Source organism: Leptonotus elevatus, chromosome 18, assembly GCF_054856555.1.
Source record: "Leptonotus elevatus isolate MCC_2025b chromosome 18, RoL_Lele_1.0, whole genome shotgun sequence".
Taxonomy (NCBI): domain Eukaryota; kingdom Metazoa; phylum Chordata; class Actinopteri; order Syngnathiformes; family Syngnathidae; genus Leptonotus; species Leptonotus elevatus.
In genome coordinates this window covers 7,400,658-7,426,618 of record NC_141256.1, presented here as the reverse complement: position 1 = coordinate 7,426,618, position 25,961 = coordinate 7,400,658, and the positions used below count along the sequence as shown (strand labels likewise).

General features: G+C 39.2%; 2 protein-coding genes across 3 annotated transcripts in view; both read left to right on the top strand.

Moving 5' to 3' along the window:
* On the top strand, positions 1 to 15,302 carry rab32a (RAB32a, member RAS oncogene family). The gene is made up of 3 exons (XM_086061496.1): positions 1 to 360; positions 7,173 to 7,450; positions 14,258 to 15,302. The coding sequence occupies exons 1-3, from the start codon at positions 147 to 149 to the stop codon at positions 14,405 to 14,407; spliced, it is 642 nt and encodes a 213-aa protein (XP_085917622.1). The 5' UTR covers positions 1 to 146; the 3' UTR covers positions 14,408 to 15,302.
* A 712-nt stretch (positions 15,303 to 16,014) lies between these two features.
* Positions 16,015 to 25,961, top strand: part of adgb (androglobin) — a 47,222-nt gene continuing 37,275 nt past the window's right edge. The window contains exons 1-8 of one of the 2 annotated variants that reach the window (XM_086061495.1): positions 16,015 to 16,135; positions 16,297 to 16,416; positions 17,191 to 17,323; positions 17,405 to 17,503; positions 19,343 to 19,414; positions 21,271 to 21,450; positions 22,216 to 22,382; positions 25,517 to 25,603. In XM_086061495.1, coding sequence (XP_085917621.1) covers positions 16,352 to 16,416; positions 17,191 to 17,323; positions 17,405 to 17,503; positions 19,343 to 19,414; positions 21,271 to 21,450; positions 22,216 to 22,382; positions 25,517 to 25,603 — 803 coding nt within the window. In that variant the 5' untranslated portion in view covers positions 16,015 to 16,135; positions 16,297 to 16,351. Of the gene's footprint in view, positions 16,136 to 16,279; positions 16,417 to 17,190; positions 17,324 to 17,404; positions 17,504 to 19,342; positions 19,415 to 21,270; positions 21,451 to 22,215; positions 22,383 to 25,516; positions 25,604 to 25,961 lie in introns of both variants that reach the window. The other variant, XM_086061494.1, reaches the window with a different exon arrangement.

Below are 25,961 nucleotides of genomic sequence, written 5' to 3'. Positions count from 1 at the left end.
GCCCGGTCCGTTACAGCCCTCTTTTCTTTTTCCCCCCTCTCGTGCGCGAGGAACAACTCATGACACACTCCCACGCAAACCCACACGCGCGCACCGGCTTAAATAAAAGTTGAGTCGAAGTTTAGTCCTGTAGTTTCGTGGCGAGCATGGCCGGCGGTTCGGTGTCGGAGTGCAAGGAGTACTTGTTCAAGGTGCTGGTAATCGGGGAGCTGGGCGTGGGGAAGACGAGCATCATCAAGCGGTATGTGCACCAGCTCTTCTCCCAGCACTACCGAGCCACCATCGGCGTAGACTTCGCCCTCAAGGTCCTCAATTGGGACAGCAAGACGCTGGTCCGACTGCAGCTCTGGGACATCGCAGGTAACACGCATGGACATCCACCCAAAACAAGCAAAAAATTAATTAATCATCTAAAAATTTCGACATTTCCCACTCTATGTCCGTGTAGTTCATAATTTTCAGTGGAATGTAGGTCACGTTATTATTATTATCCACTCAACCATAAGAGCCGGCCCGCCTTCATGGGGCCCTAAGCACATTTCTGATCATTTTATTGCCAAAAAATGTTGATCATTCGTCATTCATACATCGATCTTACCTGATTTAATATACAGTGAAGTCACTGGAGTGTAATGTGAACGAATATAACAAATAATACCATAACTATCACATAGAAACCATCAATACTGTAAAACAAAATGCAATGTACTACAGTAAAAGCATATTTTGGAGAAGATCAATATTTATCTAAGAACATGATGAATTTTTTTTTTTTAATTAACTCAACAAAAACGCTAAATAGTAATGAATATGTGTCGATTGATAGTGACATGTTTTGCTAGTCGAAGTTGCCTGAAATAAATAAATACATTTGCGACCAATCAGAGAACAGGCAAAAGCTGATGTCATCAGGCTGGCTCCGTAAGGATGAATTTGAAATCTAATTGGCTAACAAGACAGTCCCATTGCTCTAACAATCCAAACTAGTAAAATCTTATTTCCTCGTACTACTTTCCCATTCAGACTGCTTTTTTTTTTGGTATCTTGGGGCATTTTAGAAAGAGCACAAAAAAATGGTGAATTTATCAACAATGAACCACAAGTATGGGGATTACTTGAGTCATTCAAGTTACGTCGGCCAGCAGTGGTTATGAAGGTTAGAGTAGATTGACATAGCAACACACAGGGACTGAAATGTGATTGGACAAAAAAAAAGCAATATTTGCTAACCTTTATTGAGCTAAGGCACATATTCTAGATTAGATATAAATCACATGGCATACAATCTAACAAAAATGTGGATACTATGCTAGTAAATAATAATAATAATAATAAATCATGTGGCGAGCCATGATGTCTGCTCGTCAGAAATTTAGCTATTTTCACAATTTTTGGTGTCTTTTGCGAAGACCTTTACTACCAAATTACAAGTTGCATGACACCAGTTATTCTATTCATTTTCACGCTCACTTGTCGGAAACAGACACATTAAAAAAAACACCCTGCCCAAATAGCGGCTGTTTGTCACACACACACACAATGTAAACACAGGATGGTGACACTCAGGAAGCACACAAGCTGGCAGCTGTAATGTAAGTGTCAATTTAGTATACATATATGAGACAAGTTGCCTATTCTGTTAGAATGCTAAATTGATGCACTAACACAAATAAATACACTAACATTACAGGGGTTAGCAGTTGGATGTTCTGTAACACCTTTTGAAGTTTTCAATGTCTTGATTGAATTGAGTGGGACAGACCATAATAAAGGCAACTGATTTGTAGGAATGCATAGCAGAAGGGTGGCGAGTGGAGAGTGTAAAATGTTGTTTTGATGTTTAGCTAGCAAGATCACACAAAAATTGTGCAACTAATTTCTACAAAACGTATTTAAAGTGTGTAAGGGGTGCTACATACATGAGTGTAGAAACCATTTGATTAAAAGAAAAAAATAGATGGAATTGTAGCGTTCATTCAGTAGAATCTTAAAATGTTATGTCATTCTTCGTTCGGCATGAACCAGGAAGTAGCCTCCTAACTAGAAAATGAGTGAGGCAATCAATCATAACTATAACCTTATGACCATTATTATGTCTTATGCTATCAATTTGCGAGCCCGGAAGTAGCTAGCTAACTAAATAAACACACAAGCAATTATTTTTCTTCATTCTCCCAACTCTTCAGAATGCCAAATTGTACGGTCAAGTCCATACGTTATGGTCTGTGAACCAGGAAGTAGCCTGTTAACAAACAGATAGACAAGGACAAATTGTAGTGCTCAAGAACAAATGTTTTCTTTGAATTTTTGTTCTAAAATTGGTTATGTTACTTTTGTCGTTCTGTTTCTGGACTTGCTGCTAAAATAAGTAAGAAGGTGACGTAAAAGAGTATAGAGCGTCGGTTTACTCACCAAGTCATTAAGAACCGCCATCAGGCTATTAAAGGAGAGGAGGTTTTAACATCCACGTTCATCATCAGTGTTAATGCTCATCACATTAGAAGGAATGATAGTAATCAGCCTGAAGCCTCGAAATGTCAAGCCCCCTTTCACCCTCAAATTGATACTCTCGCTTGGATAGAATTGCTATCTGCGAGGTCAAAGGAGACAAAATGGTGCCACCTGTTTGAGCCACTTCAAAGAAATTTCATACCTTATTGTCTCCATCACAAAATACAACAGGGAAATGTTTATGTTCGTGCTCTCCTTGTAATGCAGTTGTGACAAAGCGTGTCGAGAGCACACGCTTGACATATCTGAAAAGTGTTGTTAGCACTAATGCTAACTTAGCACTGATGCTACAGCTCGCTCAGCTCTGAGAGTTAATCTTATCTTAGAAACTAGCGCTCAAACGACCGCGAACAAGAAAATTAGCATGGACACTAGCGCTAACATAACTCTATAAACAATATTGTTAATTAGATTAGATTGAATTAGACTTGTTTATTTGAAAGGGGACAGTACAATTTCACAAATCAGAATTAGTCAAAAGTTGTTGTTTTTTCATATCAACCATGTTAGCATGGATATTAGCATTAACAGACTCTAAACCATAAAGTAAATAAAGACAGTCGGAATTACATAACTCTTTGTAGTAACATTAGCATGGGCACTGTAACAATTCTGAACAATAACAAACAACAGATAATATATACTAACGCACAATACAACGCTAAACCATAATGTAACCAAGGACATTTGCAATAATCTAACTGAAAAATACTGTAGCCTAATACAGGACACTAGAAATGGTGTGGCTCTCAATAATAACATTACAGTAGACACTAGCATAACTGCAACTTTGATTAAAAATCACGTTAAAGACAAAGGCACTAACACAACTCTGAACAATAATGTTAGCATTGTGATATTTCATAACGCAACTCTAATAACGTTAGCATTGACACTTTGAAGAATAACATTAGTATTGACACATGTGCCTATACAACTTTAAATCACAATGTTGGTATGGACCGTAGGCTAGCAAATATATGAACACTGATGCTAGTATGGGCGATGGCGCTAACCCATCTCTGAGTTGTAACGTTAGCACAGATGCTAGGGTTAACACAACATGAGAAGCATCCTAGCTGGTCCGCCCAGATCCTAGACTGAGCACTCAAGTAGTCGATCCAGGGTTGCCATGGAAATGACAGATGACAAGCATCAATTATTTAGAAGCTGTGTTATTTTAAGACTAAATCCGTACTTATTGTAGCATCAAATCCCGTCCCTAGTCGCCAGTTTGCCCTTCATCTGGTCTCAAGTGCGACGTGCAACACTGAGCGTTATCACTGGAATTCCTCACATTACATCAGGTCAGCCGAAGGTAAACGTGGAACAAGAGCATGTTAGTGGGCCGTTGCTCGAGGTTCTGCTAATCTGCAGTAAGATCACATAGTGGTCATGTGCTCACAACTGCCTCCATTACTGCAACTTTTTATTATGTGACAATTGCAGTAGGTGGTCACGGCTACATTCTTTTCTAAATTAAACCCCCGGCAAGCCTTTTATTTTTAAAGCTTATGTTGTCAGATGAGTTTGAAATGTTTTGGAAAAATAGTTTTATGCTTTTTGGGGGCCAATTAGTCTTTGAACATCTGTAAAAATGCCATGCAGCTTTTTAATTCCACACGTGGAGGGAAACTCTAATATCACATTCCTTCATGTCTGTGATGTACCGGCAACAAAACAGACCTTGCACCTTTTTCCAAAGAAATGTTGACTTTTATTTTGTTTAATTAGCTGCCCCAGATGATGTACTATGTGTGGCACAGCTGTGTTTGTATTGTGTTTTTTGCACAGTATTGATTATATCTATAATTATAGCGTGAGAGTGCTGATATTAAGAAGTGAATTAAGTTAGGCAAGACCTAACTGAAGGTCCAGCTACCAAATGCAACACTCATGACTGGACTTTTGTTTGGAGGGATCCGAGGGATGTGCGGCACTACTACTAGTGCCGCCGCCGCTGCTTTTGCTATACGGCCGCGTCTGGCTTGGACAGTTTCCATGGCAACATGCACACCCACGCAATGGCAACGCGTACCAGCGTAGAGCAACTATGGATAATGATGACATCGTCTCGCTTTCGCCCACGCACAAAAAATAACACCACACTCCCGTTAGTATTAATGATGTTGGCGACATGTGACCAGCTGTATATGTGTCATTTGTCATCTAATGTAGCGTGCGTGTGCGGTGCTTACAGGCCCACACTGTCCATTCCTATGCTAATTAGGTTAGTGGCATATGACACTCGTTAGCGCTTTTAGCTGATGTAACTTTATTTATTCAGTAGAACAATTCACCGGCTGTTGAAAAGATAGAATGGCTTTTGGCACAGCGCTGACCTCCGTGTGGTTCAACTGTTAACAAAACTTCTTTTTTTTTTTCAAATGAAATGCGTGTGTGACTGTCCAAATGGTGGCAAACAGGCTACTTCCTTATTGACTATCGAACTAACGAACTGACTGACCAACTGATTAACTAATTAGGGTAGATAGATAGGTAGATAGCTAACGGACTGACGTGATAGCTTAAGATACAGTGGCTTGGCTTTAGCTAGGTGGCTAGCTTTGTAACTAGCTAACTCAGTCACTCACTAAATAACAAGCAAGGTAACGCAATAAGTAGATAGCTATAGAGAGCGCTATGTGACAATGTCTATGTGTAGCTTACAAAATACTGTAGATAGCTAGCTAGATTGTTATGTAACTAAGTAAACATCTAACTAACAACGTCTTGGGGGGGAATGGAACGGCTTAATGGCATTTCAAATTGAGTTGAGAACTTGATCATGGTGTAAATAAAACTTAAAAGTCAAGGTACTGTACATGTCATCCACACATTCTCTTTTATTTATATAAATCCATCATGTATAACAAGAGGTCATGCTTCATGTACTTTGCTGTGATGAAACATTTGTGACTTGTGCTGTGTCAATACCTCGCGCAAGTCATTAGCCCGTGCGGCTAGCACTCGTGCGCGTACGTACGCCACCGTGTCGATAGAATCGCTCGATGCGAGTCTTCGGAGATGTTCCCTGGAGGAGGACACTCCGACTGGCTGACAGCCTCGCTCTCATATTGACCGAGCGTTAACGACTGAATGTGTCACAAAATCAAAGCGGGAATCCATTCCATCCACTCGAATTTACTGCTGGTTTTGTAATGCTTTCTTCAACAAAACTTACTGATTTGATGCATTAATTGAAAGCAAGTATTTTTCTCATTGTTCCAGCAGTGGTCGGCGTTTAGTACCTGGTTATACAGTCAGGACTTAACCTGACTAAAGCTGTCGCTTGATTACACCGCTATCATGTTGTTATTTAAAAAACAATCAATACTATGCAAAAACACAATATGACAACATGTAACTGTGCTACATAAATTAGTAGTTCAGGATCAATTAAACACGTTAATTTGTGCAGATGTGTTGGATGCAAAATATGTTGCCCTGACCAAGACCAACCCTGTGAGGTCAAATTTGAAATCTGATTGATAAAAAAAAAAAAAAAAAAAAAAAAAAAAACAGTCCCACTGCTAAAATCGGCCAAGACCACTGACTCTGAAAGGTCCCTGGAGGATTTAGATTAATTTGGCAACACAGAGGCTGTCATCTGATTGGACGAAAAGGATCTACATTGACATAAACTAGTACTACTGAAAGCAGCCCGGCCAAGAGAAACACTACAAAATAACTGATAATAAACTGATTGGTAAAACATAATACAATTTCCAGTGGCAATTGTTTTATGTAATCAGAAAAATAACCTTTTGAAAATGTCTGTTAAAATTGTATTTTCTTAGTGAAGTTTTTGAAATGATTTACAAATGTTTATACAGATGTACATATCTCTGGATGCTAATACACTGATGCTAGTGCTATCACAACAAACAAAATGTCTTGGCTAGTCGGTGATTTGAGGTCAAAATGGCAACAATAGAAATTCTACTATTACTTTCACAACCATCAGTATAATGGTGTAAGATGTTATTTTAAGGCCCAATTATTTTCTACATATTGTTGCTTTCGATGAAACTGCGGTCTTGAATGTTCTGCCCATTAGCTATATGGAATCTTTAAATGGAATCTATCGGCTCTTTATGCCACTGTGTCGTTCGTGTCTCTTGTGCATTCACCTGGGGTTACGTGAGCTAAAATTAAACTGCCAATTATGAGCAATTGGCATCGGGGCCTTTAGGCCCCACAGTGGATTCACTCGCTCTGCGTCACACCACTTCATCCACTCGCCGGCATGGCCGCCAAGTACCTGCTGCACCCGAGTGGAAGTTGATGCGTTCTTTTCAAGAATGGACAAAATGAGCGGGACCAGCCATCATATGGTGTACCTTGAAAGGTTGTCCACGACTATGTTTTTCCATTACATGCGTCAAAGTTTTTTGTTCAACATTTTAGCAGCGGCCCTTTGAGCCACCTCATATGCTTGCGCTAATTCCATTGTGATGCATCGCCTCAGATGTTCTCGCAGACAGCCTATATGTTAGAGAAAAGGGTTATTATGACGGCAGATTACTTCTCTGCGCGGATTAGGCCCCTGGCATGTGAAGGAAAGTGGGTCATGGTTTTTTGGCTGAGGGAGTGAAATTGTAGAGCGTTTGAAGACTATTACTGGAGTTCCTCAACGACACCCCTCTGATTTCACGCAGGTCAGGAGCGGTTCGGCAACATGACGCGGGTGTACTACAAGGAGGCGGTGGGGGCCTTCGTGGTTTTCGACGTGACCAGGGGCTCCACGTTCGAGGCCGTGTCCAAGTGGAAGCAGGACCTGGACAGCAAGGTGAAGCTGGCCAACGGCAGCCCCATCCCCTCGGTACTGCTCGCCAACAAGTGTGACCAGAAGAAGGAGGGCTACAACAACTCAACGCTCATGGAAAATTTCTGCAAGGAGACGGGCTTCTTGGGCTGGTTCGAGACGTCTGCCAAGGTGAGCTTTCCTGGCGGCATATTTCCAATGTTACTATGCGGGACCGGCACGAAGTAAACGGTACAGCCAGCTTCCAATAGCTGCCGGGAGCGAGCAAAAAAGATTCCCACTGTTGAACTGTCAACCAAGATAGCATTTATGATTATCTTAAACGATAATACAACCACTAGCAATTAAATTTGGTATAAATAGCTGTTGGTGATCATTTATTGTGTATTTGATTTTCAGCGAATTTTTTTATATGGACAAGCTGGTCACCCTAGTATGGAAGAGGATTGGTGCCAGTGAAGAGAAAAAAAAGGTTGGCAAGGTTTTGACTTTATTCTCAGAATTCTGACTTTTAAATCATAATTCTGACTTTAATCTCAGAATTCTGACATTAAAGTGAGAATGCTGATTTCTGAGAATAAAGTCAGAATTCTCACTTTAAAATCAGAATTTTGAGATTAAAGTGAGAATTCTGAGAATAAAGTCAAAATCTTCTGCATTAAAGTGAGAATGCTGACTTCAAAGTCAAAATTCTTAGAATAAAGTCAGAATTATGTGAATAAAGTAAGAATTCTGAGAATAGTCAGAATTCTCACTTTAAAATCTGAATTCTGAGATTAAAGTCAGAATTCTCACTTTAAAGTCAGAATTCTGATTTTATTAGTGCTACTATTATTCTCAGTTTAAAGTCAGAATTCTAAGAATAAAGTCAGAATTCTGACTTTCTGAGAATAAAGACAAAATTCTCACTTTAAAGTGAAAATTGTGACAATTCTCACTTTAAAGTCAAAATTCTGTGATTAAAGTGAGAATTCTGAGAATAAAGTCAGAATTGTCACTTTAAAGTCAGAATTCTGAGATTAAAGTCAGAATTCGGACTTTAAAGTCAGAATTCTTAAATTAAGTATGAATCCTGCCAAACTTTTTTTTCACTCTTCACTGGCGCTAATCCTCTTCCGTACCCTAATATAAAGTTTGTTTTATTCATTACGTCTGAGCCTAGATAACATACAGTGGAACCTGAAAACCAAATTTGGAATTTGACCAAATCCTCCCCTCCTCTACTATAGGGGGCAGTGGAGCCTTTTCTATGTTATGCTACGGAAACAGCCTTTGCGAATGCTAATTGAATTGGAGCCTTCTCTAAATAGCAAATAGCATAATGTGGGTGACAAAATGTCCTCTTTTGCATAGACATGTCCGCTAACTTAGACGCCTCATCTCGGTGGGGGGGTTGTTTATAAATTCATGAAAATGTCCGGTTTTAATTGTTTTCCATGGGACCAATTAGCATAATGCTGTCTGACGCCTTGTGTGACAAATGTTGCTGAAATGGGATAGCAGTGTTTCCTACTTGGGTGGGTGGACTCCGGTGTGTTGGACGGGAGGTGGGTCTCAGTCCTGTTACTACGTCTCCTCTAGCCTCACGAAGTGAGTGACGGCGAACTAACGTTACATGCGGTATATTCTGTCGAGACACTTTTTTTTTCTTTTTAAATATATTTTTTATACATTTCTTGAAAACTTCTTGGGTGGTGGCCAATTTACTTGGGTGGCCCACCCAAGTATTAACATGGTGTGGGAAACACTGGATAGAATATGAATATAATATATAATAATGCAAGCAAGATGACAGCCCGTTCATTCGTCTGCATTTGACCGCCGTTGTTGACGTCACAGAAGTTCAACTAAGGTGCTGAGCTGTGGCCTAGAACTCTGCTCGCGTTCTGCACTCCCAAACCGGAATTTTTTTTCTTTCTTTGCTGGTTGGGGAAGTAGGAAACAGCCTCTGTGGAAAGTATTCAAATCTGAGCCTTAGCTTAGTCAAAAGCAGCTAGCGCTAGCTAGCAAAGTGCAAGCTGTTAAACACACTGTCACTTGTTATCAAAGCTCGTGTGTTTTGTTTTCATGTTCACATTACATTTGTGGTTAAATTCTTGACACATTTGTACAGTTATTTCAAATATAAAATCTGTTTATTTCTTTACCTTCTCCTTTTTATTATTATGTTTTAATTTATTGTACGCACGCACCATTTTGGACATCTTTACACTTTCAAAAGGCATGCTTGGATGAGTTTGGTGAGAAAAAACCTGGTAGCCCTAACCTCAACCTCATCAGACACCTTTTTTCCCCCCACTAACACTACCTACAGATGCCACGAGTACTTTTGTCTCATCAGTGTATCTTGTGGTGCGGTAGAAATGTTTTCAGCCAACGCTACGTGGTCGTTAAAATGGCGAGTGCACTTCCCCTCATGGGAAACACAAGTGGTCCCGCAGGGGAAGCCGAGCGCGCTTCTTCTTTCCGTATGGTGCAATCATCGTGCCAGTTACGAAAGCCTCTCTGCCTTTTGTTCAACGCAGCCGTTTGCAAACCAGTTCAAGATGTCTTGAGCCAGCCTGCCTTGGCTGTTGAGATATCACATGACAGTGATTGAGGGATGCTGCAGTCCAGATAGCTAACAGGGTTATAGGTCATCTGGGAGATAATTGTACTGCTGTGTTTCGTGAGTGATGTCACAGGTTACCAAGTTTTTGTTGCTGTGCTCTATTTTTCCCGCATGAAAAAAAGGCTTGGGCTTGTATTGTCTCTTTGAATGTTTTTCTTCTCACATGTGGACAGAATTAGTTTTTTGAAGCCTTTTTCACATCGTTTTTTTTTTCCCACAACTATGTTTTTTTCTCCACTTTTTTGGCCTCGGTGGTGGTCTGCTCTCAATTGAGTGTCCCATTGTACTGTAGATATTCTTTATAGCATTGCTAAACCCACACATCTAATGGTGGTCTTTCGCACAGATGGCATTGTTTTTGTGATGGCAGCTGTATTGCATGCAGAGAGACGTACAGTACTAGTTAACGACAGTATTCTGAAAATGAATGGCAGGCAGTGCATTTGCAACTTAGTCCACCTGTTAACTCATTCACTGCCATTGACGGTTATAAACGTCAAAAAATAATTGTAACTATTTCTATTAGTTCAACTTTTTTTTTCCTACTTTTGTTAACAAGAGTATGAAAACCTAGATTTTTTTTTATTGTACATTTAGAACAGATGTAAAATTTTTGATTAATCGTGAGTTAACTATTGAAGTAAAAAAATAAATAATAATAATCACCTGATGCCCCTAATTTTTAATAATCATCTCATCAGGCAATCATTTTTTTTAATTGTAATTAATCGCATGACTTCACGAGTTAACTCACGATAAATCACATATTTTGCTTATTTATTAGTTACTTACTCATTTATTTATTATACTCTTGTTAACAAAAGTGGAAACAAATGTTAAACTACTAGAAATAGTTCAAATTAATTTTTGACGTTTATAGCCGTCAATGGCAGCGAAGTGCATAATGCTCACTAGAGATACAAATTGCAACAGACATTGTTTTGCTTGTCAATCTTTTGCTTCACAATTAAGTTGACTTTGATTGGGAATGATCAGCCAATCAGAGGACAGAAAAATGCTGATGTTATCAAGGGTGTGTTCATAGGCCTTAGGAGGATGGCGTGAAATCTCACTGGTTATAATAATCTCACGATTAAAAGTACCCTGAATGCACAATTTTTCCCAAAGTGTGAAAAACGAGTTATTTTAATATAATTCAATCGTAACTTTCTTCTGTACTCACTTAAGTGTGTATACGGCCGATTAATTGGTAATCTGTATTTTTTTTTGCCAAAAATCTGCACCGGCCTGAAAAAAAAATGCATATCAGTCGGGCCCTACATAGCAACACATAAAGACTGAAATTTGACTGGACAAAAAACAAATTAAAATAACAAATCCAACATGCACATACTAAACCAAGTAGTGCGGTCAAGAGAAATGCTAAGAAATGACATGGAACAAATACAAAACAAAATGGAGGCAACTAGATAACATATTACACAACAATGTTAATAAAAGCCACAGTAGCGCTGAAGCTTTTCCAAAGTTTGACTGTCAATGTCTTATTGCTTGGCACAATATCCCGCCACTTCCTCATCTTGTGTATACACACCCACACAAGCAGCCTTAACTCTGCGTTATGTGAACACGGGAGACGTGAGCGTGACACGCCCGTTAGTCCTTGTGTGTGACGTGGCGACCAATCGCTTCCATTGGAATGACGCTACGTTCATCCGCTGCCTGTCATGAGGGGAAGTGAGCGAGCCACTTAAGTCAGGAGGTTGTTCTGCATCTCCCGTACGAAAAAAAAATAAAAATTGCCGATCATATGACTGGAGTCACATGCCTCGCATTGATCACGACTGTGAGCTTTGAACAGCAGATTGGACTCGAGTCACAAGTTTTCATTCATAAACAATGATTGACTTGTCTTTGTGAACTATAGCTTTAGTTTTGGAAAAGATGCACGGTGCTGTAAAGGGGCAGGGAGAAGGCCATTAATATTCATTACCTCTTCAACCTACAGTGACAGCTTCTGGCTGCAGTGTGAAGGACGAGAAAAAAAAAAAGAATGTTTTCACTTTGTCTCAGTTGACCTCAGGCTGCCTGCGAAAATCATTTGCCAGCTGTTGCCCAAACACAACACTTCATAGAAAGAAGTGTGCACTGGACGAACAGACAGCACTGCTGTCTAGCCCATGGGTTGGGGGGGGGGGGGGCTTCCTTGACACATAATAAATTGTTCACATTTGTCAATGGGATATGGTCATTAACTCATTCACTTCCACTCATTTTCACTGAAGCAACCCCCTTCGCTCCTGGCTGTTTTACTGAATTTTGACTGGTTTTGCAAGGCCCACAGAATATTGTGTTCTATTGCTATAAAAACATGATAGCAATAGGAAAAAAAAGTATATTTTTATCTGTTTCCGTTTTGCAGCACTTAGCATTAGAATATAGCTAAGTTTAATCATTATTCACAAATGTATTTAGAATTGTGAGTAATTGAGGGGTTTTTCAACATGGTTCTGGTTCATTTCCTATGCTCTGCTGCCACCTGCTGGCCGTTTGTGTAGTAACTACCATCTCTTCAACCGTTTTTTTGCAGTTCAGATGTTGCATCAAAGCCTTCTGTATGCCCTAGCATAAATGTAAAAAAAAAATTAATAATTTAAAAAACGTATAAATACGTCTTTGGGACACTTGAAACATTTATAATAGAACACATTTGTACGTTTTTGGGAGCAAATGAGTTAGTAGTTAGTAACCCGACAGGGCACAATTGCACAATCTTGCTGTGATTCAGACGAACGTCATTAACTCCTTTCACACTGTCTGGAATCTGTGGCATTTTCACAAAAAAAATTCTGTCACTGTTCTGTGTAAAGGATCCTAATACTGGGGGATGAAGATGAACCACTGAAGATGACCCATTCATTTTCTGAGTGTAAATAGGAATTATCTAAAAATGGGACTAGGGCTGGACAACGTGTCAAGATTTGAGGCATCATTCATGGCTGAACCATACTAATAATATTTTTTTTAATCCGGCGAATGACGGCTCATATTCATTTCTTACAGGCCTCTGAAATAACAAATATGCGAAAATTACCTTGGATTATGTTATTAATGATTGATGATAATTCATGTTAATTATGTATGTTAAGACTAGGGGTGACCGGCTGAGGGCTCCACAGCCTATTGACATTTTTAAACATGCTTTTAAAACCTTTCTTTTTGCAAAAAGCTTTTTGCTAGACTTTTTTTTTTACTCTGTAGCACTTGATTGAAATATAAAGTGCATTACAAATAAAATGTATTACTATTATTATTATTATTATTAAAATTAGTGCATTCATTTTGAGTTAATGTAAAGTTCCTTTATGATACTAATTTTTTTAACTTGTGATTAATGACCACGCCTTACTTGGAAAGCCTGTAATGTGGGAATTCCAGTCGCAACGCAGCAGACATGTCCACATGACAATTTAATAATACATTTAATAATAATGCATATATTTGTGGAGATTGGGGTCAAGTTGTATTTTTACAATTTTAGAAAATACGTCATTTTAAAGATTAGATAGCTCTTGATATGAAAAGAAAAATGCACTGAGCTGTCACCGTCTTACAAATGCAATTATGCCATCTAGTGGCAGAAAAATGACCAACACAAATCAATATCACACTCGTTTTTTACAGTACAACTCAATTTTACGAATTATTATGAAATTACTGTATCAATGACTAAAAGATGCAGCCCTATTTCTATTTAATATATTTTTCCACTTCTATGTTAACAAGAGTATGAAAACAATATTTTATTGTATATTTTATTGCACATTTAGAATAGATATAAAGTTTGTGATTAATCTAATTAACTAATGAATTCATGAGATTAACTACGATTACAGATTACTTTTTTTCTTCTTTTTTTTTGCATGACACCCCTAGTGCAGACATTGATCATGTTCATGATTTCTCACAATAATGATCAACAATGGAAACGTTTACCCTAACCCGAGTAACAATACGCAACACTTTATTTCTATAAAACTTTGCAAATATTACTATTTTCAAATGATCTCTCAAATACACGTCAGTGTCGTGGCTCGTCTGTTCCAATGGTTTGGTTACGTGAGGTACACAATGCGAGCCCGAGGGTACTTTGACATCAGTGTCAATCAACAGCAGGGGGCGGCGTTGCATAAAATGTCAACCTCCTTGGAATGCAAACAATGTAAAAAATAATTTAGCTTGAGTTGTCATTTGTGTTTCTAAGCGGGAATTGGCAGTGCTTATTTTTATTTTTATTTTATTTTTATTAGCTGCTTCATAGACACGCTAAACACTCGGTCACCGTGCTGCCCTATTTATAATCAAAACATCGAATGATCATTCCCACTCTGCTCCTCCTCTCACAGGACAATATCAACGTGGACGAGGCAGCCAAATTCCTGGTGGAGAACATCTTGGCCAATGACAAGGGCTTGCCGTACGAGGAGAGCAACGGAGACCGCATCAAACTGGACCAAGAAACTGTGGCGGCAGAGAGCAAGCCGGGCTGCTGCTAACACTCAATACATCCACACTAACAAGCAAACACAGGTCCAAAAACACGCCCTGGGCGGGAATGTTTTGGGACAGCTCCAGGATGACTGAGGCTTGTTTTTTGGGTTTTTTTTTAAATAGTAGCTTTCCCTACAGTAAAATGTTATCTTGATGCCCTCCAAAATAACTACTGTACACATTCTCTATCACCCACCTTCAAACCACTATGTGTTTGTTTAGTTGACAGTTTATTCCACCACTAACAATTCATCCCAGCACCTAAATACTTCAAGTTGGCTTGTTGGACCTGGACTTTACCTGACGGCAAGGGCTGGGAATATTTTTTGATGAATTATTATTATGATTACGTTAGAGAACCTGCAGTCCCCTTGCTGCTTTTTACTTGTGTAAGACACTTAACGTTGAAGTGTTTGCCCCTGTGTACACAGAAGGGCTATAAAGCCTTTTTTTTTTAAAGTATTTTAAATTGCACGCTTGTTTATGTCGCTTTGCATTCGATTTGACTACTGCGCCACAGTTAAGCATGAACAGTGTTATTGTCCTGTTTGTACAGCTGTAAAAGTGATTTGTACAGCAGTTCTGACATGTTGCTGTATTTCCTCAAATGCCTCCGCAATTAAATACATAAACTGCTATTTGAGGAAATGCAGCTTTGTTTTTTTTTCATACTGCAATAATACACATTGTTTTGAACACTTAAAGACAAACACTCTGTCTTGGTGCCTTGGTGGTCATCCATTATTTAATGTCTGAGATGAAAATGAAAATGTTCTCTTGTACATTGTGCATGAAGAATTGTTAGGTTTATGTGTGGAAAATATGATGAGAATAAACATTTTTACTAATGTATATTGACTGCTGGTTTTGGAAAATGCTCTCATGCTGTCTAGATTAAATTGTATTTAAATTGTGTGTTGTGCCTTGGTGTGGATTCATTTACAATACAACAGCATTGCTGATGTTTTCGTGCCATTAGCATTATAGTGATTGCTTTTATGAAACTTGGTTAATTATGAACAGTTCAAACACATAAATTGTGATCTTTTGCCCAGACTTAAAAGTTAAGTTTGAAAGATTTTTTTAATTAAGAGCATTTATTGTATGTACTGTAATCACTATTAGTATTATTAGGCTATTATTATTACAAATATATATTTTGGATTATATTATATATATTCATTGTGAAAAGGTTTGTTGTATAGCAATAATATTTAAATGTTTTTAAAACAAACTGAAAAATAAGAATAAATGAACAATATTATTAATCGTGAAAGTATTTCAAATTATAATAAGCATAGCCAAATACAAAAAAATATATAATAATAATAATAATACAAGAATACACACAGATAAAGTAATAGTACTAATGTTGTATTTATTTGTTCATGGGTTATTAAGAAATAACCCTCTTAAAACCCAGCTCTCTGTTACAAGTTATTTATTTATTTATTGAAATTTATTTACTCGATATTTTGTTTTTGTTGTCCTTATAACGAGGAAAAAGCAGCCAGACTTCCTCATAGCAACAAAAGACGCGTAACTTAAGCGCCTACGTTACCTTGGAAACGCACAAAACATTTCAGTGCTAGACCGGAAAAGGGTACACTACGCACCTGTGGGGTGCTAGCTCGTTAGAAAATTAACACTACGAATACTACTTCATGTCAGCGACACAAATACAAAATAACCCGTCCGTATCCAGTAAAGTGTCTTTATCCGACCAGCACTAAGTGAGTTTGATTTCACGTTGCGTTTAGTTAACTACATGTCGCAAGTTACGTCTCAAAATTCCATTCGGTTCACTTTCTTTCCCGTACGGCAAATTCGCCATTAATTGCTTATTGAGAAAATGGCGTTGGCTAATTTGTTGTTAGTCTGACCCACTTTGCAGTTTAGAGGGGTGATATTGAAGGACGTATCACGACGGGGGATTTGCTTGACACACAATGTCAAAAGGCCAGTTCAAGAAGAAGGAGTCCACTTCCAGCAAAATATCTGACGTGCCGACAGAGTGAGTTTGTGTGTTCGTGTTATTATGTAGATTTAGCACAAACCCAATTTATTCATAAGCTTCCTGCAACATTTTTTTTTTAATGTAGCAGTTCCACATTGGTACCTAAACTTTTTTGTTTGCTTGTAGGGTTATATATATGTGTAAATTAATACATTTATTATAACTCATTACAGTCTGGGTAGAACTGTGTGCTTTGTTGGGAAAAGGACTAAAAAGTTTGGAATTGCAATATGAATGGCTGTAATGAATCAAGCAAGATGCAGAAAATAGTTTTGATCTGTGTGTTTTTTGCATATTTTTACGTGTTTTGTATATATCACAAATGAGTTTCCCTGAGCTCTTGTGCGATCTCCCACCTTTTACAAATATGCGTGTTATGTTTGAATACTTGAATACTCTAAATTCAGTGGAAATAGTGGTCAGCAAGTCTGCCTCACAGTTCTGAGGTTCTGAGTTAGCTTCCTCACACATGGCAAAAACGGGTACATTAAGCTCATTGAAGATTCTAAATTGTTCATAGCTGTGATTGTGAATGGCTGTTTGTCTAGAATAGATGTCAAGTTGGGCTCCTGCTTACCCGAGACTCTGATGAACACGAGCACAACAGAAAATGGATGGATGGGGGTTCCTGAGCTGTTTAAGTAGCAACTGTGTGTCAAATATTTCACTCCCCCGCCAAGTTTGTTAACCCAACGGGTATAGCTTCAGACCGAACTAAAACAGCTGACAAGACTCTGTGGCAGAGAGTCTGACTTCCTGTTCCAATTTCAGAGTATGTTCAGTACCAGTCACTTCCACTGACAGCCTGGACGACGTGTGGCCCGAGTGGAATGATGGCGACGTCTACAGGGAGAAATGGGACTCGGGCAAAGCAGAAGATCCAAAGAAGCCTCCTCCTCCTAATGTAAAGGAAACCGTTTTGAAACTTAAGCGGAAGGCAAATCAAATAATGACGTTAGCTGCATTTGACGTTTTTCTGTTACAGCTGCAGCTGTTCTTTGAGGATCCAGAGGGGAAAATATGCCTTCCGGCTTCTTTGAATGTGCAGTCCTGGAGGCGCCCTATGGAGTTTCTTGTCAACATGGTAAACCTTACAATTAAAATGCAGCCCGTTTTTTTTTCTCTCCATTTATCGCAAGGATGTATTCCAGACCCGATTTAAAAACAAATGCAGAAGCCATTCTTACAACCCTGGCACCTGTACAGATAAAGTTCATTATTATCCTTTTGACTTTGTTCCACACCGAACTGGCTGCTACATTGCCAGCAGCACATCCATGATAAAGTATTGCCAAAAACGAAATGGTACCGGTTTGATGTTGTATTTTTATGACGTATATAATCAATTAAATGCAGAATAAGAAAGCCGATCAAGCTTCCTGATGGCCCGATGGAAATGTTAACGTCGATGCCGTTGGAGCCGTCCACATGCCGCCGTACGTGCCTCAAAAAATGCCTTAATATTCCTTGACAGCAAGTAGAGAGCTTTCCAAGTCCTTTATTTTAACTTTTGTTACCAACTGGAGTCTGTTTACTACCTGGTCAAGAATTTTACTAGTCTCACTTGCCTCCTTTACTGTTTTTTTCATCACTCTAAACGCCACCTTTTAAAGGGTAAGTCAACCCCCAAAAATGTATTGACAATAATATGCTCTGCGCAACCTCACTACGGTATTCTACTGTGGAATATGAGTTAAGCAGCAAAATCCAGCAGTTTTTGTCAATATCAGAAGGCGGCCATTTTTCACTTTGCTGTCGCGTGAAAATGACATCACAGTTGCTCAGGGCTCAGGTAACAACCAATCACAGCTCAGCTTCAGTAAACTGGTGCAGATTGGTCGTTGCCTGAGCAAGTGTGATGTCATCTTCAGTTGACAGCAAGTGGCAAAATGGCCGCCCCCTGAGATGGATCAAATTGGCTGGATTTTGCTGCATAACTCATGTTCCACAAATGTAATATTGATCAGAATGTCATGTTTAGACTTGTGAGGTCACATATAAGATCTTATTGTCAAGAAAGGGTTAAGGTTGACTTCCCCTTTTAAATATAGCGGTATATGTGTCAAGACATTGTTTCTTGATTAAAAACGCCAGGGGGTCCCAGATTTTCCATAGCACGGAGGTTAATTAACAGTTAATTGCTTGTGTGGTTGTTGCGATTCTCCAGTTGTGTTTGGTCATGTCGCTCGATGTGTGGCGAGCCTCGGAAAGTGCTTTACAAAATGGATGAATGGAAATTACTCCCCATTCCCCAAATAGATGCCTGGCACTCTCTTTACTTGTGAAAACAAACACCCTCAGCCTCTACATGAGGAAACATGGTCTTTATGGTCCCTCAATGATGTTTTAATTGCAGCACTTTTCACTTCCACATCCCTCAGTTTGTGCCGATTCTTGAAGGCCTTCCATTTTTTTTTCCCTTTGAATAAGCCATTGGCAGATTGCAATCTGCCTTTTCACTCCTGCCGTCAATAGAGTTTAATTAAATCCCTCCGACGGGGAGCCGAGGCCAATCGCAATCGCTTCCCGCCGTCTCCAGTTTTTTGCGTGAGACGTCGTCTCTCTTCATCTCTCATTTCTAAAGCCTTTTTTACCGACTGAAGCGCCAACTCATTGAGGTCATCTCCCACGCGCCGAACACGGCCTCCCTTGCCCCTCTGTTGATCTCTGTCACCATCAGCGAACACAATTGTTAATATTTAATTAGTCATTCTTTGGAGTCTATTAGGGCGCTTGTAGAATGTTCATCGCGGACATGGCAGTCAGGGGAGTATCACGGCGAGGCTAAGACCAGCAAAGGCCCCCCCCGGGGAAGTGTTAAGTAGGACACACATTGGTGTCGACTTTAAAAAGGTTACCTGTGAGTTGCTGCATGGCACTGTGTTGTATGAGTTCACTCATTTCCACCCATGTGTTATTTTAGGTGCCAACAGTTGTTGAGAATACACTAAGCTTTGACCTGGTGTCCTCCAACCAACATCTGCTTAGCAGCGAGGTAAGTATACACTATTTTTTAATTCGAGGGAAATTTTTGATGGTAGATCAGGGGCGTCCAGAGTTTTTGCTCAGAGTGCCAGAAAAATCGAAGGATCCGCCTTTTTCAAGCCAAAATCGGTACAGCCCCTGCACTTAACAGCAGATAAATCCCATTTTTACATCACCAAAACAAGCGCAATCTATCCTAACTGACCTTTTTTTTTAAGTGACAGTGTGTCAAACCAATAATTAATTTAACTAATTTGCTCCCAAAAACGTATAAATATGTTCTATTTTAATTACCAGTGTCCCAAAGACGTATTTCTATGTTAATTTTTTTTTTTAATGCTAGAGTATACTGAAGGCTTTGATGCAGCCTCTGAACTGAAGAGAATGGTTGAAGCAATGGTAGTTACTACAAAAAACAGCCAGCAGGTGGCAGCCAAGTATAAGAGATCAACCAAGGCCAAAAAGCTCTTTGCTCATTGTTTAAACAGATTTGTGGATAATGATGAAACTTAGCTATATTCTAATTATAATTGCAGCAAAACGGAAACAGATAGAAATGTACTTTTTTTCTGATGGAAGAAGAGACTCTAATCTTTCTTTTGGTAGGTTCCATGTTTTTATAGCAATAGTACACAATATTCTGTGGGCCTTGCAAAATCAATCAAAATCCAGTAAAACAGCCGGGAGCAAAGGAGATTGCTTCAGTGAAAATGGCTGGGAGTGAATGAGTTCATTTAAAAACATTATTGATTTCAATAACGTGCAAAAAAATCACAACGTACTATTTATTAATTTTCTACTAGCTTCTCCCGCTAGCCGCTCTTGTTAGCTACTCCGGCTAAAGCCGGCTCGCTCTGTCTTTTGGCATCGCTCGCAAATTAAGAATTGGTGATAGGCTTGCGAAGTGTGGTCTCGCTGAGCCACTGTAGTGTGCATGCTTCGAAGTGCATGCGCTTCGGCTGCATTTTACGATATAGCAACATCTAGTGTTAAACTATTACCCACTGTTACTTTAAAGCATTTACTTGGGAATCATTAATGGAATATTTTCACAATTTGGACATTGACGCAGAGCAGAAAGTGGAGGAAACCATTTTTTTTGTCATGAAGAGAAATGTTGTTACTTGTTAAATTAATTAATTTTCATATTTAGAAAAGCTCTACAGTAAATAAAACAAATTTATTAGTAGCAGTTATTATTTTAGTATATGCTTTGGGCCGCTTAAAAATGGATGGCGGCCACAATGGCCACAAATAGCCCCCCGAGCCATAGTTTGGGCACCCCTGCTTAGATTAACTCATTCACTCCCAGCCATTTTCACTGAAGCAACCCCCTTCGCTCCCGGCTGTTTTACTGGATTTTGACTGATTTTGCAAGGCCCTATTGCTATAAAAACATGGAACCTACCAAAAGAAAGATTAGAGTCTCTTCTTTCATCAGGAAAATGTTATATTTGTATTTGTTTCCGTTTTACAGCAATTAGCATTAGATTATAGCTAAGTTTAATCGTTGTTCACAAATCTGTTTAGAACTGTGGGGTAAATTACCCTTTTTCAACATGGCCCTGGTTGATGTCTTTTGCTCTGATGCCAACCTGCTGGCCGTTTTTGTAATAACTACCATTTCTTCAACCGTTCTCTGTAGTTGAGAGGCTGCATCAAAGCCTTCTGTATGCTCTAGCATTAAAAACAACAACATAAAAACGTGTTTGGGACACTTGAAACATAAAATAAAATAAAAAAACATATTTATACGTTTTGGGGAGCAAATGAGATAAGGGCTCTTTAAGCAGCTAGTATCTTTATTCTCCGAATCCAGTGATCAATGAAACATTTTGCATATTGTTCTCGCTTTCTCTGTCCAAGCTAATGAGGTGGATCATCAGTGAGATCTACATCGTTTGGAAAGTCTTTCACCACCCGGGAGCTTCAGACCAACATGGCTGGAAACCTTGGGAGCACATCTACTCTCTGTGCAAGACGGGAAAAGGCCACGTGCCACTCTTCAATATCTATGGGAAATACTTTGTCCGACTCTTCTGGATGGTGAGTGTCTGTCATGCGGAAAATGGACCCAGAATGCGTCTCTATGATGCAGAATTCTTCCTGATGGCCAGCAAAAGAATGGTCGTTAAAATATGGCGTTACGTCATCATCTCCATTGGCTAAATAAAACATGAAACGGTGGTCGCAAACGGGGTTGTTGTGATGGCAAGTTCCCAGATCCTCCCTGGCTTGATTATTTGCTCGTCAACCGCTCCTTTCGCTGCCTCAAGCATCTCATTCTTTCATGGTCTCTTTTTATTTATTTTTTATCCACACTATCACTATCATTCTCTTTTTCCTCACACTGTTCTTCACATTAAGGGAGCTTTGGATTAAAGGCAACTGGAGTAAGGAGAAGCTATTTGGAAGTCAAGTATACACTACTCCAAATCCAGTTGCCCTCCATTTAACCCTCCCCCGGATAGCCGCGGCCTGGATGCTGGTGAATTATCACAGGCACTACTGGTTAACGTTCTGCCCGTTTGGGGGCGCTGGATTCTACCATCTCCCACGGGGCAGTAGCTTGACAAAAAAACGAAACTTGCATCACGTACCGCTCGGGTAGGAGACGGGCGCAGCTGTGAACAGGTTATTAACGGCCGTCTGTGCAGCGCTCTCCTCTATGCAGTGTTGTTGTTCGCATAGAACACCACCCCAGACAGGTCCTGACACCACACAGTGTGCTAAAACACAAACTCACTGTTTGTTTGTTTCCAACAGATGAGTCTGGGAAAAAAAAAACATGTCTTTCCTCTGTGCATTCAGGGTTGCTGGAGGAAGATAATAGTGGATGATTCCATGCCGTTCGACAAAGACCACAATCTGCTGCTGCCCGCGACCAGCTGCCGGGCAGAGCTGTGGCCCATGCTGTTGGCCAAGGCGCTCCTCAAAGTTAATAATACAAGGCCTCTCAGTGAAGATGTCAATAGAAAGTGAGTGTCATTGTTTCAGAATTTTGCATCAGCATTTCAAGTCATGTGTTTACTACGAATTTAACTCGGAGGCCTTGTTCAATTTTTACGAGCCTCTCAGTTTGTTAGTGGCCTCTTTCGAAAAATAGGAATATTACAAGAAATTGCTAACTTGTCTTTAAACAATGTTATCTGGCAGAAAAAAAAGAAAAGAAAAAACACATTTAAGTGTTAAAACTAGGGGTGTCAAAATTAGTACGTTGATTTGGAGTTAATTTAAAGTTCCTTTTATGCCACTACATTGTTTTTACGCGCGATTAACTGCCCCTTACTTGGAAAGCCTGTACTGGGGGAATTCCAGTCGCAACGCAGCAGATACGTCCACGTCAAAATTTTGTAGTAATAAATTTAATAATGCATATATTTGTGGAGACTGGGCTCAAGTTATATTTTACAATTTGAAAAATGTGTAGAATTTCACAAGTTGCTTCATGTTAAAGATTAGATAGCGCTTAATATGAAAGGAAAAATGCACTGAGCTGTCACCAGCGTCTTACAAGTGCAATTATGCCATCTCGTGGCAGAAAAATGACCTCAAATCAATATCACACTCGTTTTTTTACAGTATAATACATCGTTTTAATTTTAACAAAATTTTACGATTTATAATGGAGTTACTGAATCAATGACTAAAAGTTTCTATTTATCATTTTTTCCACTTTTATGTTAATGCAAATGTAATTAATTTTATGGAGGATATTTGTAATTTCCTAATCCAACTCTTTAAAAATCAATAAAATACTGTTTGCATCAAATTGTACCTTTCGGCTCCATTGTGGCCACTTTCGACCAGCCCCAGATTTGTTTTTCTTGTTATTTACTGGACTGAACCATACAATTTGGTTAAAATGGGTAACTACAGAGCCCCTAAAGTGACATTTTAAAAAAAATATATATGTTTCTCGCCCGAACAAGAACCATGTATATTTTTTAAAATTCTCCTATGTCACTTTAGGGGCTCCATAGAGGCTAGAGGGTTGAAGGGGGCGGTCCTGTTTCATGCAAAGGCGCCTACTGCTAACCTGCTCTCTACTGCTGGTCCAAACGCGAGTACGGCTCCTGTTACTTCCCATGGCGTTTAAATCGTTGAGCTCTGAATCGTATGGCATGACCCACAAAGTTATAGCTTGGCGTCTTTCTCAGATGGAGGACTTCATTACCAATCTGCTGTATTAGACTTTTGTCAGTTAGTATGCAAATCCCTATTTGTGGAGCATGCAGCGAGCACATCGAAAGCACAGCTCTGCTTTTGGCGTTGACAGTGTGTAGATTTCAATTTGCTTGGTTGTTTAATTTCAAGCTTGATGGGTGGGGGCAGCTCCACTCACTTGAAAAGGGAATATTCCTTAATAGTCATTTAAATGCACTTCTAAAAGTGTTGTAAATTCAGGTAAGAACCGTGTTTTGCTGACTCGACAAGATCTTGGTCTGATCTCATTCCTGTCCTGGCTTGAGTCAAACTTGGTGGCATGTCAGTGATGGAGCACGGTGGCGTGTGCAGAAAGTGCGTGTTCCGCTGTCCACTGAAGGTTGACCGACGAATTAATCTTTAATCTAAAACGGGAAACAAAGGACACTCTTCTTTTTCTTTTTCCTTTTTTTCTCTCTCCCATTGAAGCATTCATAAGTCATTGTGGTATTTATTTGTATTTATTTTTGGTCTCCTGGGCAAAGTTGTATTTTTGAGCTGAGTTGGTGAACTTCTGTAGTGGATTCATTTCCTTGAGTGCCATGACTGTGGACCAGACACAACAATTCCCAAGAGGGCCAATTAGAGCTTATTCGGGCCATCTGTTTCTACTGAAACGTACTCACTGTCATACACTGAAGTCCTCAAGAGTGCTTGAAAGCTCTCAAAATGCTAGGATGTTCATGTTGCTTCTTCCAGGTTTTGATTAAACACATTTCTGTATTTAACACGATACATAAAGTGAATAATGAATAGTGATTTTTTTTTTGTGTGTGTGTGAGGCCTTAAGTAATTTATTGTTAGACAACTTATTTTATGTCACTCATATGCTAATATTTTACTCTTTGCTGAGATAAAGATATTCTCTATCTTCTGTTTTGTCCTTGATGCAGCAATTTTGCGGCAAAAGGCGTGTCCAATACGTTTGTGCTGAGCCACACATTGTCAGACCTCAAGCAATTGTCATTTACAGAATACAAGGTGGCCAACTTGGTGGGTTTTTTTTTCACGATACAAGCCGCCGATTGGCGCAATTGTTTTATTTTGACTTGCGAGTGGTAGCAGCTGACTCAACTCGCTTCACAGCAAGCGTCAGTTTGGCAGATATAATCAGTAAATGTTATTTTTATTTTTTTAAGTCTTCACACTGTTTTTGCCATTCTCAACTAAAAGTTTCTGTCTAACTAAGCATACAATAAAGGGCATTACACGCAGTGCACAAATACAACCATATAGCCTCCGCTACCTTAATGCTAACATACAACAGCAAATGCTATCTATTCATGGGCTAACAATTAGCATCTATGCGGTGGTGTCGTTGCCCTTTAAACAACGAATATCTTTACACAAACGGTGCTTCAGCACATGTAGATAGACCATGTAAGAGGCACATATTCTTTGTCTTCTGCGAAGAATGACGAATATTACTGCTGTACTAAGAAGCCACAGCAGGACAGTATGGTCTGTCTTATACTGCCCCCAGGTGGCCAAGACGCACACACTAGAATGATCAGCACTATTGGCGGAGAAAGTGCAACAAAAACTTTTTAATTATTTTTAATTAATTGTATTTAAATGTCATCACTTTGTGTTTATAAAGTGTAATATTAAAGCGTGGCTTTTTTTCTCATTAAAAACACATGACATTTTTGGGGTGTGAGGAACAGATTAATGACATTTCCATTCATTTCAATGGGGACAGATGATTTTAGCATGGTCTAGAAACAAATTAAACTCGTATCTCAGGGCACCACTCTACTCTTTTCAATATTCCTAACTTCTCGTTAGCACAAACGAAAATTTATTTAAAATGATATTGTTCCTGAATGGTACGCATCATATTTATTCATATATTATTATTTGCATTAATTTCGTATTTTTTCACCTGCACGTTTAACCCCCTCAGTAAAATGTCACAGCTGTCCGACGAGATAGGAGAGTTCAACTTCATCCACCACCTTACCGGATGGATCCCGGAAATCAGCCCCATAAAGTAAGAGCCTCACATATCCGGTGTACTGCTCCACATAACTATTATGTAAGTCTTGCTCAGCATTGTGTATACAGGTATTGTAAGATTCTGTCCCTCATTTGAATAATCGTTCAGTTATCCAAGAAATCTTACCTTTCTTTCAAGGATCTGGTTACACAGTACAGTGTGAGCAATCTGATTAATTACATGTAAATTAGCGTGTGTAGTTTAATAGAAATTGGGTGGCCATTTCTATCATAAGTGGATACAACAACAACAACAACAAAAACGTCTCAAGGGCCAATGAAAGAAAGTTAGCCATTTTTGTTTGGAGCAGCCATTGTAGGTGAATTCTAGAGCTGGTACTTTGCCAAACATC